Source organism: Natator depressus, chromosome 5 (genome assembly GCF_965152275.1).
Source record: "Natator depressus isolate rNatDep1 chromosome 5, rNatDep2.hap1, whole genome shotgun sequence".
NCBI classification, from domain to species: Eukaryota; Metazoa; Chordata; order Testudines; family Cheloniidae; genus Natator; species Natator depressus.
In genome coordinates, this window is record NC_134238.1 from 12,970,854 (window position 1) to 12,984,236 (window position 13,383).

General features: G+C 44.1%; 1 protein-coding gene across 1 annotated transcript in view; it reads right to left on the reverse strand.

Moving 5' to 3' along the window:
- The window catches only part of LOXHD1 (lipoxygenase homology PLAT domains 1), a 310,109-nt gene that overhangs the window by 122,108 nt on the left and 174,618 nt on the right, over positions 1–13,383 (reverse strand). The window contains exons 20-23 of the mRNA XM_074952316.1: positions 10,662–10,738; positions 9,647–9,843; positions 9,048–9,240; positions 7,065–7,225 (exon numbers count right to left, since the gene is read on the reverse strand). Coding sequence (XP_074808417.1) covers positions 7,065–7,225; positions 9,048–9,240; positions 9,647–9,843; positions 10,662–10,738 — 628 coding nt within the window. The remainder of the gene's footprint in view (positions 1–7,064; positions 7,226–9,047; positions 9,241–9,646; positions 9,844–10,661; positions 10,739–13,383) is intronic.

Sequence of the window (13,383 nt, forward strand, 5' to 3'; positions counted from 1 at the left end):
AACTGCTCAGGTTTGGCACAGCCACCCCTTTGTCATGAAGATGGGGGCCGATCAGGACAAATTTGAGCAAATGGCATTGCGATCTCCTGTGCCAAGTCGTAATTCCCCTCACACAAATTTGGCCTGGCTGGGCCTCCTGTCAGGAAGAGTGGGCCAAATCTGAACAGAGTTGCAACTGCAGAGGTCATAACACCCAGTGTGGGAAGCTGAACCCAGTGGGACAGAGTGGTTGGTGTCTGTTTGCGTCGGATGCAGCAGGTTACTCTGGGATAAACGGGGTCGGGGGGCCCCCTGCTGAACTCCCATTTCCTTCCTTACTACACTGCCAGGACCCCAATTTCCCCATTTCACCTCCAGGCCCCCAAATTCCCCCCAATTCACCTTCTGTCCCCCATGGGCCATATGGGGGAGCTGTATTTTTGGGGGGGGTCTCGGTTTGCCAATCCTCCCCCCAGTGGCCTGCGGAGTTCACATCTGGTTGATCATATCTCAAATGTTAGCTCCAAGCTCTGCCACCCCTGGATGAACCCCTGCCAGGAGGTAGGAGGGCATTGGATCTGGGATGTCTTGGGGATCTCTGGGTTACGACAGGCCATCAAGGTTTATAAATAGGTCATGAGGCCAAAAAGTTTGAGAACCACTGCATTAGAAAGTGCTTCTCAGCATGGTGGCCCCATAACCAATTACACTTTTAGTTTTGGTGGGTTTTTGTGTTGATATGTAGTTTATATGCTAGGAACCCTGTGGCTATTTTCTTTTTCAGGCTTTAATTTGGCATTTTAACATAGAAGGCTTCAGCCTAGAAGCATTTTTATCAGATTAAAACAATAATCAATTGCAAAAGAGATGTTTATCAGGAAACTGAAATTGATCCACCTATCCCAGCACAGAGAAAAGTGTCTCTCTTTTCCCAGCTCATGTGTATCCAGCATTCCCTGTCTGTAGCTGATAGCATTGTCTCATTAACATGTAGTTCATATAGTCTTATTCTTTCCCATATGTTCCTGTAAATATTAATATTGGGAAAGATAGAGATCCTTAATCTCCTAATGCTTCAAACTTCTACCTTGTGTACTTGGAAAACTGCAGAAATTGGGTAACACTTACAAAATTCCTGCTCTACCTTGGTGGGTCTTGTGCTTATTGGTGAATTTGCTTGCCTTGGAGCTTCACGGCAGCCCTCAGCTTGGCCGTTTTTCTGAACTCACAGTCCAGGTCGACTCCTCCTGTGTCTGACCAGGAGTTGGGAGGATTTGGGGGGAACCCGGGCCCGCCCTCTACTCCGAGTTCCAGCCCAGGGCCCTGTGGAATGCAGCTGTCTAGAGTGCCTCCTGGAACAGCTGTGCAACAGCTACAACTCCCTGGGCTACTTCTCCATGGGCTCCTCCCAACACCTTCTTTATCCTCACCATAAGACCTTCCTCCTGGTGTCTGATAATGCTTGTACACCTCAGTCCTCCAACAGTACGCCTTCTCACTCTCAGCTCCTAGTGCCTCTTGCTCCCAGCTCCTTACACGCACACCACAAACTGAAGTGAGCTCCTTTTTAAAACCCAGGTGCCCTGATTAGCCTGCCTTAATTGATTCTAGCAGCTTTTTGATTGGCTACAGGTGTTCTAATCAGCCTCTCTTAATTGTCTCCAGAAGGTTCCTGATTGTTCTGGAATCTTCCCTGTTACCTTACCCAGGGAAAAGGGACCTACTTAGCCTGGGGCTAATATATCTGCCTTCTATTACTCTCCTATTGCCGTCTGGCCCGACCCTGTCACACACATTAAACTTAAGGTTTCCAAATTGTGTAAGCATTTAATAGAAAACAATCATGGCTATGTAAATAGAGTGATTTACGTAGAAGATTGATAAAAATCTGTAAGATTTAATATGTCAGGAGAAGCTCATTTACTTTAGAAACAGATGAATGTACAGCTGGTATTTGAAATGTTATAACAAATTATATATGCAGTGTTGTTGTAGCTGTGTTGGTCCCAGGATATTAGAGAGACAAGGTGGGTGAGGTAATATATTTTATAGGACCAACTTCTGCTGCTGAGAGACAAGCTTTTGAGCTTAAACAGAGTTCTTCTTCAGGTCTGGGGAATGAACTCAGAATATCACAGCTAAATACAAGGTGGAACAGAATGTTTAGCTTAAGTAGTTAACCCTAGAAATATGTTAACCTGAAGAAGAACCCTGTATAGCTCAAAAGCTTGGCTCTCTCACCAGCAGAAGTTGGTCTTATAACAGAAGTTGGTCTTGTCTCTATAACAAATGATAAGTGTTTATAAAGTGCTGGTCATTCAAGGATCTCAAGACACTCAAAGGAGTTGTCCCTGTTTTGCAGATGAAGAAACAGAGGCCGAGAGAGGTTAACAGAGCTGTACAAACACACAAAGCAAGGCAGTGGCAGACCCCAGAAAGGAATGCATATCTCTGTCTCACAGGGGCAGTATGACCTAGCGGATAGAACACTGGACTCAGACCCAGGAGACCTGGGTTCTATTTCTGGCTCTGCCTCTGGGTGACCGAATGAAATCACTTTATCCTCTCTGCACAGGGCTGTCCTTACCCAAATCAAAGTACGCAGCTGCGTAGGGCACCAGGAAATTTGGGGCACCAAATTTCCTGGTGCCCTGCGCAGCTGCATGCTGCTCCAGCCCCTGCGCCGGCTCTTGCCCAGGGCCCCCGCCCCCACTCCCCTGAGCTCTGCAGCCGGGCTGGGCCTGCACTCACCAGCAGCGGGAGTGCAGCAACCCAGCCTCAGCCGCGCCGCTGGTGAGTGCGGGAGGTGGTTCTCCCCTTCCCCCCCAAGCCAGCCCTGCCCCCCTGCGGAGGCCTGGGCCCTGCCCCCCCCCCCGGCTCCCCACGGAGGCCTCCAGCCCACTGGCCTGCTGCCCCCCCCCACAGGGGGGGCTGCGTAGGGCCCCAGAATTGCTAGGGACGGCCCTGTCTCTGTGCCTACATCTCCCCATCTGTAAAATGGGGATGACACCAACCTTTATAAAGTGCTCTGAGATTCATAGATATTAAGGTCAGAAGGGACCATAATGATCATCTAGTCTGACCTCCTGCACAATGCAGGCCACAGAATCTCACCCACCCACTCCTGCGATAGACCTCTCACCTATGTCTGAGCTATTGAAGTCCTCAGATCATGGTTTAAAGACTTCAAGGTGCAGAGAATCCTCCAGCAAGTGACCCGTGCCCCATGCTACAGAGGAAGGTGAAAAACCCCCAGGGCCTCTGCCAATCTGCCCTGGAGGAAAATTCCTTCCCGACCCCAAATATGGCGATCAGCTGAACCCTGAGCATATGGGCAAGATTCACCAGCCAGATACTACAGAAAATTCTTTCCTGGGTAACTCAGATCCCACCCCATCTAATATCCCATCACAGGCCATTGGGCCTATTTACCATGAATAGTTAATTACCAAAATCATGTTATCCCATCATACCATCTCCTCCATAAACTTATCGAGTTTAATCTTGAAGCCAGATAGATCTTTTGCCCCCACTGCTTCCCTTGGAAGGCTATTCCAGAACTTCACTCCTCTGATGGTTAGAAACCTTCATCTAATTTCAAGTCTAAACTTCCCGATGGCCAGTTTATATCCATTTGTTCTTGTGTCCACATTGGTACTGAGCTGAAATAATTCCTCTCCCTCTCCGGTATTTATCCCTCTGATATATTTATAGAGAGCAATCATATCTCCCCTCAACCTTCTTTTAGTTAGGCTAAACAAGCCATGCTCCTCGAGTCTCCTTTCATAAGACAAGATTTCCATTCCTCGGATCATCCTAGTAGCCCTTCTCTGTACCTGTTCCAGTTTGAATTCATCCTTCTTAAGCATGGGAGACCAGAACTGCACACAGTATTCCAGATGAGGTCTCACCAGTGCCTTGTATAACGGTACTAACATCTCCTTATCTCTACTGGAAATACCTCTCCTGATGCATCCCAAGACCGCATTAGCTTTTTTCATGGCCACATCACATTGGCAGCTCATAGTCATCCTGTGGTCAACCAATACTCCAAGGTCCTTCTCCTCCTCCGTTACTTCTAATTGATGCGTCCCCAGCTTATAACTAAAATTCTTGTTATTAATCCCTAAATGCATGACCTTACATTTCTCACTATTAAATTTCATCCTATTACTATTACTCCAGTTTACAAGGTCATCCAGATCCTCCTGTATGATATCCCGCTCCTTCTCTAAATTGGAAATACCTCCCAGCTTTGTATCATCTGCAAACTTTATTAGCACACTCCCACTTTTTGTGCCAAAGTCAGTAATAAAAAGATTAAATAAGATTGGTCCCAAAACCGATCTCTGAGGAACTCCACTGGTAACCTCCCTCCAGCCTGACAGTTCACCTTTCAGTATGACCCGCTGTAGTCTCCCTGTTAACCAGTTCCTTATCCACCTTTCAATTTTCATATTGATCCCCATCTTTTCCAATTTAACTAATAATTCCCCATGTGGCATGGTATCAAACGCCTTACTGAAATCTAGGTAAATTAGATCCACTGCGTTTCCTTTGTCTAAAAAATCTGTTACTTTCTCAAAGAAGGAGCTCAGGTTGGTTTGGCACGATCTATCTTTTGTAAAACCATGTTGTATTTTGTCCTATTTACCATTGACTTCAATGTCCTTAACTACTTTCTCCTTCAAAATTTTTTCCAAGACCTTGCATACTACAGATGTCAAACTAACAGGCCTGTAGTTACCTGGATCACTTTTTTTCCCCTTTCTTAAAAATAGGAACTATGTTAGCAATTCTCCAGTCATATGGTACAACCCCTGAGTTTACAGATTCATTAAAAAGTCTTGCTCATGGGCTTGCAATTTCATGTGCCAATTCCTTTAATATTCTTGGGTGAAGATTATTTGGGCCCCCCGATTTAGTCCCATTAAGCTGTTCGAGTTTCACTTCTACCTCAGATATGGTAATATCTACCTCCATATCCTCATTCCCATTTGTCATGCTATCATTATCCCTAAGATCCTCTTTAGCCTTATTAAAGACTGAGGCAAAGTATTTGTTTAGATATTGGGCCATGCCTAGATTATCCTTGACCTCCACTCCATCCTCAGTGTTCAGCGGTCCCACTTCTTCTTTCTTTGTTTTCTTCTTATTTATATGGCTATAGAACCTTTTACTATTGGTTTTAATTCCCTTTGCAAGGTCCAACTCTACTTGACTTTTAGCCTTTCTCACTTTATCCCTACATGTACTAGGCATAATGTGACAATGGTAAAGAATCACTGAACAAGTCAGTTTCTTAACAGGGAAGTTATTAGAACAAAGGAAACATTTTATCCCTCACTCTCCTTCACGATAGGACTTGTGCCTAGACCCTGCCACACCTATCCCTCCCTTCTGCCCAGTTTCCTTCTGTAGACTTAAAGAAACAGCACAGACATCGGCCTATTCCTGACTGATCTCCTTGCACTATCCAGTAGGCCATGCTGCCTCCCGCTTATGAGAGGTGTAAAGAAGTCATTAATTATCCATCTCATTCAAGCTAGACCCAGGACTTCCTAAGTGTTCTTATTTACTTCCTTTAAAAAGTGTTAGCCCTCCATTGCCTGGCCTATTTCACTGAATTGCCGACTTGTGCTCAGAATAGCACAGGAGCTGTGACTGAGTTGCTCTCACCTCCTGTGGACAGTGCCCCACTGCATCAGCACCCCCTTTGGCCAGACAGGGCAATGCACAGAGTCTGCTCAGACCTCAAGGTGGTCAGCCCACCCTTCTTGTCTGAATCTCTATCGACCTCTTCTAGAGGCAAGGACATTAATTTTGTCCCACTGGAGCATACCTGCCCCCTTCTCCTCATGTCTGGCAAAGGTTATCTGGTCCTTGTCCTCAAGAGGCCTGGAAGCCCTTTTGGTTCTTAAATCTCTGTTACTAGGTAGGTAGGGGAACCCAGGCTACCCACTCCACTGGGTTCCAACACAGGGCCCTGAACCCAGGCAGGCAGAATCAGTCCTCAACAATTCCCCTGTTGAGCTCCTTCCTTCCTCTCTTGGTTCTGTAGGCTTCTGCAGCCTGTGCCTCTGATCTGCCCTTCTTTGGGTTGTTGTCACCCGGGGGAGGCTTCTCATCAGCTTGCTGGCAGGACCTTCTTTCTCTAACCACCTTGCTCCATTGTCAGCTGCCCCACCGCTCAGCCCTTTTATTCTCCCAGGTGCTGTCAGGCAGCCAATCAGCATTGGCCGGCAGTTCCTGCACTAACTCCTTGGTTGCTAGGCCCAGGTTGACTGAGACCCAGAGGTTAGGGCACTTGCCTAGTACTCAGATGGCGCAGGTTCAATTCTCTTCTCCACTAGACTTACCATGTGGCCTTAGCAAGTCATTTAATCTCTCTGTGCCTCAGTTCTCCCTCTGCAAGTAGGGATAATAGCACTGCCCTTCCAAACCCTGGTGGGAGGTTTCAGGGAAGAATACAATAGAGACACCATAAGGTGCTCAGATACTATGGTAGGAGGGTACTGTTAGCACCTTCAACAGATAAAGTACAGAAGAGCATACGATGCACCCCTTAAAAACAGCATGCTTCCTGGGATGACTTGGCTCTGTACCCCCCTAACACTATTAGCACAATCTTAGTACAGTTTCCTACGAAACGAAGAGTAGTAATTCTAGTAGCAAGGACTGGCAGGGTTGAGCCAATCATGTGTATCTCTATCGCAAGTGCCATGTGTGATTAATGGCACATCCCAGAGTAAGCATGACAATATGTCATGCATGCTTTTTTGATTAAATACAAAAGCTTAATTAAAACTTAAGGGAGAATGCCACTAGATCAAGGCCAAAAATATAGGTTTACAAATGTTTTGCAAAGCTAAAATGAATATTTTTTTTCTTCTACACTGCCTGCATCCTAAATACTAGTGCATGGAAACCTGAAAGGGAGACTGGTCTATTTTTCATGAAGTGCAAAAGCCAGTCGAGCAGGAAGGTTGAAAAGTGAACATGCTTTGCCATTTTGTTAAAAGTACATTATTTTGGTTCTCATTTCTTTCCCTTCAGATAAACAGTAAAGGCTGCCTTCATCATACCTTAAAAATATCGGTTGCTCCCCTCTCAAAGTTGTTTGACCTGCTTTTCAAGGTGATCAACTCACTTTTGCCAGTCTCGCCATAAAGCTGCATGAAGACATTTGCATTGGTGCCTGCTGCCCGCACGTCCCCCGTAACTATAGACACCTCATAATTTACCACTATTCCAAAAGAAAAAATAAATGTAATGGAGGAATTAATACACAAAGCTCCTTAGTTTAATTCTGGGGTGGGTTTGCTAATGGTGAAGTGCATAGAATTGCTTTGAGATGAAAATTAATTATTGTCTATAATACACAAAGGATATTTTTTACCATGTATAAAACAATGCATGGCTCCACAGCCAGTGCCTATCTCAAGAGGCTAGGGTACCTCCCAGAAATGGCTCTGACACATTCTGCTTTGGTAAAACCACCTGCAAATGTGTCTAATAATACGGCTTTAAAAATCTGCAGCTCTCCAAACTCTAGCTAAACATTATTATTTGTCTAATGTTCTAATTTTACAAGTAGCCAAACTCAGTACAGAGATCAGTCTGAATGATCTAGTGGATACAATATGGGCATGTCTATGCTGCAGCTGGGTGCATGCCTCTCCAGGTAGAAAAATTCACACTAGCTCTATTCGAGCTCGCAGGCTAAAAGAAGCAGTGTGAATGCTGCAGCCTGGATCAGCTGCCTGAGCTCAGACCTACGGGGTCCAGGCGACCTTGGACTCAGGCTTGCACTCCTCAACATCCACACTGGTATTTTTAGCCCACTAGCTCCAAAGGAACTAGTGCAAGTCTGTCTACCCAGGATGGGAGGCTTGTTCCCAGCTGCAACATAGACATACCCCAAATGTCTACCACCCACAGACTTCCCATATAGACTCTTGGCAAGTCATTCAGAAACTCTGTTGCTCTTACCCCACCTGGAAAATGGACCTATATACATTTCCCGGAAGGGGAATACTTTGGTTGAAAATGCAAGAGGAGTTATTTACCAGATCCTGAATTTCCTTTCATGCAAGAAAAATAGTCTGGCCTGGTCCAGTAGCGGATGATAAAAATATTCTCCATCAGACCACTGGCTTGTCAGGTCAAGTGAATTTCTCAACTCAAAGTTAGAGGGGTACTAATAGGGCCTTAAAAATTGAACCTCATTGCCACATTAACTATGGAGAGGTTAGAACCTCTCCATCATACAGGAGCAGGCCGGGAGCTACGTGGAGCAGTGGGGAAATGCACCACATTTTTCCTCCTTGGGACACGAGGTCAACTTTTAATCTTGGTTCTCAATGAAAATTAATGTACTGATGTCAGTCAAAACCAGAATGGATCTTCATCCGTATCTATCATAAAACTTCTCTCCTCAAGAGAGACTAGGGACTGGAAATTCAGATGCTGTTGCAAGTCAAGACCATAATGAACTGGAAGAGCTGTGTGAGGATGCTGCTCTGGAAGAGCATGGTAGCTGCAGGTCAGCAGTGAGATGCCTTGATGTTGCAGCAAGGGAAACCCAGTGTCTGACTGCACTGAGCCTGGCCATAGCCTAGGTTCTTCCTAGAATTTCAGAAGTCAGAGATGGAGGAGAGCTATTACATCATCATCTCAGCAATAACCCCGTCAATGCAAGAATAAACCCAAGAGTGTTTTTTTCTTGTGGGTTTTTTTTTTCATTTTTTCTCATCTGATTGTAAATGACCACAGCAACAGGGCTTTATCATTCACTTTCACAAACAGTGAGCTGCTACCACTGCCTATCATGCCGACCAATATTGCAGCATTGTTTCCTTGTCTATATGTCTGTATCCATTTGTTATCTCTTGTGTTATACATAGATTGTAAGCTCACTGGGGCAGAGACTGTCTTTTCTGGGTTTGTACAGCACCTAGCACAATGGGGTCCTGATTCATCCCAAGACCTTTTAGGCACTACAATAATACAGATAATTATTAATAATAATAACAATAATAATAACAACAAATGCTTTGCTCCCTCACATTTCTCAGTGGACACAATCTCACTTGGGTAGAGCTCCACCTCCACCTTCCCATCAGCCTCGTCTTTGTCAAGCCATCGGTTGCATGGGAACATGTACTGCCTTCCATGGACAGGAACTGTGATCTGGACACTAGCCAGGAACCAACCAGATCGGAGCCCTACATTATCATGTCCAATCAGAAGTCGGTTGATCTTGAAAAGAAAAAGCAAAAAGGGGCGAGGAGAACAAGGAAGGCATTTACTTAATAAAATAAAAATCTACTTCCCACGTATGTTCTGTTCTTTCACTGTGTGCATGCAAACCTTTTCTATATGTATCAGCTTGTGAACATATAATGTTCCCTTAAACATGCAATTTGGACAGTTAGGCAGCCAGAGAGCCATACTGCACATGGAAACATTGCCTTACATGTGCAAACACCATGGTATCTATGAAAAATCCCTAGTTGCAATTGTAGCAGCCTATTTGAAAATGTGGTTTGTAACATTTTGTCCAAAGGTCAGATTCTCTTTCAGTGCAGCAGTTCCCTTAGTACTGTGCTGATTATTACACAAATCACTTGCATATAATACTGACCCACTTGTAATTAAGTCTTACCTTTCCAATATCCAGAGTCTCTAAAATAAACTCATCCACTCGCCCACGTTCAAAGTAATTGCCTAGGTCATTATCAGAAACTAACAGAGGCTCCTTGCTGGTGTTTGCCTTTTCACCATATAGTTTGATAAAAACTTTAGAATCTGAGCTGGCTCCAGGAACATCTCCTGTCTTCACACTGATGTGATAGCTGACATCTAAAGAGATATTAATGTACACAACACAGACACATGATGCACTGCCAAAGTTCATCCTGAACCACTGAAGCTTGCTGCAAACTAGAATAGAACACAAGCATGAATGAGAGAGGCTTGGAAACATTTGCATCAGAGTCTTGCCCAGAGGAGCAGACTGGAAGGAGCTCATAAACCTATGAGATGTGTTCACCAGCTGTACAAGTGGTGAAAAACATAACAGATATACAAATGAACTGAGAATGTCTGATGACAGACCCACAGGGTTAGATTACCACCAAAACACAAAAAAAGTAAGCTTTTTAGAAACGGAAGTAGCTTTATCTACTTTTGTGCCTACAGTTTGATTTTAGCCATTTTTTTTGCATGCAAAATAACTACTAAGAGCTATGTTCTTGTTCTCATTTAGCAATGTTTCAGGAAATTACACTCTTGATGCCTTAAAATCCTGATAAGGGAGGGTTGTCATCTTTGTCTTTCTTTCTTTTTTTTTTTGGATTGGCTGAAAATCAATGTTATTCAATGGAATTCACCCTGCACAGGAGACAAATGTTTAAGGATCCAATTTCTAGTCACACAAAACAAGCCATTCTTAAAATGTTTTAAAAATTCTTTCCATTACACAAAAATGTGGCGGTCATCCTCTTGTACGCGAATTAATCCCACTCATAAACTACGATTTAAAGATCAGAGATTTCTCCCCATATGGCCCAGCACACATTTCTTAGATGTTATTGGTATAAATATTGTAGTTTTCCTGTTGATTTAAATATAAATAAATAGCCCAACCCAAAGCCTTCTTCATCCCAGACCAAACTCACTTTTCAGGATCGGTGAATCCCCAGCCGGTACTAACTCTCGAACAATCTGACCATCATCCTCATTTTTGTCAAGCCATCTGGTTTGCAAATAAAAGTAAGTTATCTCCTAATATTTACCACATTCAGGGTTTTAAAGGTCCAGACAGATACAGTATGTAACAAAAAGTAACACTGAGTAGATAAAGTGACATTTTTAGGTGGCTATCCGTCTGTGAAGAAGACAAGACCTAGTTAACATGAGTGTGATCTAACCCTGCAGCAGTCACACATTAGTCTAAATTCACCAACAGCTAATATTTTCAAAAGGTCCATCTTCCATTTGCAACACAGGTAGAGGTGCATCTATTGTGACTCGCATTTGCATTTACATAGAAGGTGTAAATTCAGCAGATACAAATCACTCCTGCAAACAGGCTGGGCCTTTTGAAAATCTTGCCCATTATCCAGAAATTCTTATTGTCTTTTATTCTGACAATAAAATCAGATATGGCTATTGACATCTTTTCTTATGACCGCCGATTCCTCTATCTTTTCATCCTACGCTTTCTATGGGTAACCAGGAAACCAGACAAGAGCTGAATTATATTTTTGGACCTTGCCTCTCGATTTCAGAGCTGGATGTGCTCTGAAAGTAGCATGCTTCACCCTGGAGTGCTAACACAGGAGGGAGGGAGGAATATATTTTCATCACAACATTCATGTAACAGCAAATCATTAGGCTAATTAAGGAGAGAGCTCTGGCACAAACAGAACTGTGGACTGAACAAGTGCAGCACAGAAGCAAGGCAAGTTTCCCCACACTGTCCTCTGTCAATGTACTCCATCCTTACCCATTACACAAAGGGAGAGGGCAGTTCAGTTTCCATCATATTCAATCTTCAGCTTTGCTGCTGAGACTGCTATTACAAGGAAGCCAATGAGAGCAGATGAGGCGGTGGTTTTAGAATATGGACAAATATCAACTAACAATTAGAATGAGACCATCTTTTCATTTCTCATAGGCCAAACACGCATCAAGCTGTAACACCTTCAAAGTCACTACCATCTGGATTTGAATGGTGACCTAGAGGTGAAGGGATCCAGAGCCAATGATCAATCCCTTGAGCTACCAACTCCCTTTCCCACCAGTTTTGCTAGTTTTTTTTTTTTAATTTGTCAGGTTCTAATTCCCTCCATCTGAAAAAAAAAGAGTTAGAATCTCCTTTCTGCACCCACCCCTGCACACAGAAATAATATCAGCACAGGTGCTATGTGGAAGAAACAGCAGTTTGCAGGAACACCAAACACGAAGCAGAACTCAGAGTTAGCAACAGCCCCAGGAATATTCTGTAGCCCAGAATTCATAAGGGGAACATGAAAGAGCCACCAGGATTTTGCAGCAATACTAAGTGCCCGGCAGCATGCAGAAGAGAGACACATGTAATGCCATTCCCCCCACCCCAGTCTCCCCACTAATCTTTTGTTGGTTGTCGGGTATGTAATCTACCCAGTATTCTTCCCTTTCACTCTGTAAAACCTGTGGCCACATGTGTTGGAGAGGTTTAGCGGTAATTATATCAGCATGAAGAAATATCAGTTTAACACTGTGGTAGGTTATCAGGTGCGATGTTCGCCCTTGTTGGTGAGTGAGATGGACTGTAGGGATATAGAAGCACAGCTATCTGTGTTGAAGAATGAGAGATTGATGTAAAGAATTGGAGCCAAGTGTGGAGTATATGGAGGACACATGAAGAGCGTACCAGAACATGTGTCTTACGGAAGGAAGTCTTTGTATTAGTCGTTGGTTTGGGGTTTTTTTACCTGTTGCAACTGATCCTTAGTACCTGTGTGTTGTGTAGTCCTTGATGTTGATTCAGTGGTCCCACTCTTGGATAGGTATCCAACAACTAGGGAATTAAGTCATCACAAAAGTCAAGATGCCTCTGCATACATGGAACTTAAATGAGGTGCCCCCAGAAAACAGAACTTAATTTCTGCCCACCCCATGATCCTCTCAATTCAGAATGCCCTTCAGGAAGAGAGAAGCCCCTGAGATAGCTGACTTTATGCCAGCTGCTTTTTGTGCTAATCTAGCATCAGTCATCTTGGAAGCTGCTTCTTCTGTTGCTGGTGTATATGTGGTTGTTTTTGTATCCTTCACTGTTGCTGGTGCAATCACCCAATATGGAGTGAATCCAAGGACACCTCCTGAGCCAAGGTGAAAGAATCAAAATGTCTTCCACAAGAAACAGAGCTTTGGGTGCAGAAGGGAAAATATTAACTGCTTCTCTGGTGGAGAAGGGAGTGCCTCAAGGGAATTCATGAAGAAAGACTTCTCTGGAGAAGAGCTTTGCTCCTTGCCGGGGGCTACTGATGAAGAGGCAAGGAAGAGTTTAAATCAGGTGTGGAAAGCTTGCTACAGGCTGGTGAAAGAAAGATGGGGATAGACCACCAACAGAAATGACGTAAGGCAGCTACCATTGCCAATCTTGTGTTAACCAAAAGACTAGCAGGCTGTGGCAAGGACACCGTCTCCTCAAGCAGCGCAAGATGAAGACGTGTGAATAATGATAGATGAGTGATTTTGATTTGCAACACATTCTTGTTTCTCCTTTTTCCCGCGCAAAGTGCCATTCAAATGTTGTTCCACTGGCATCACAATGGAACGCCATAAAGCACTTGTATCTACATATTTGTTCCTTGTACATCAAGCTCAAGGTACCTCCCATGCCCAGCAGCAAAG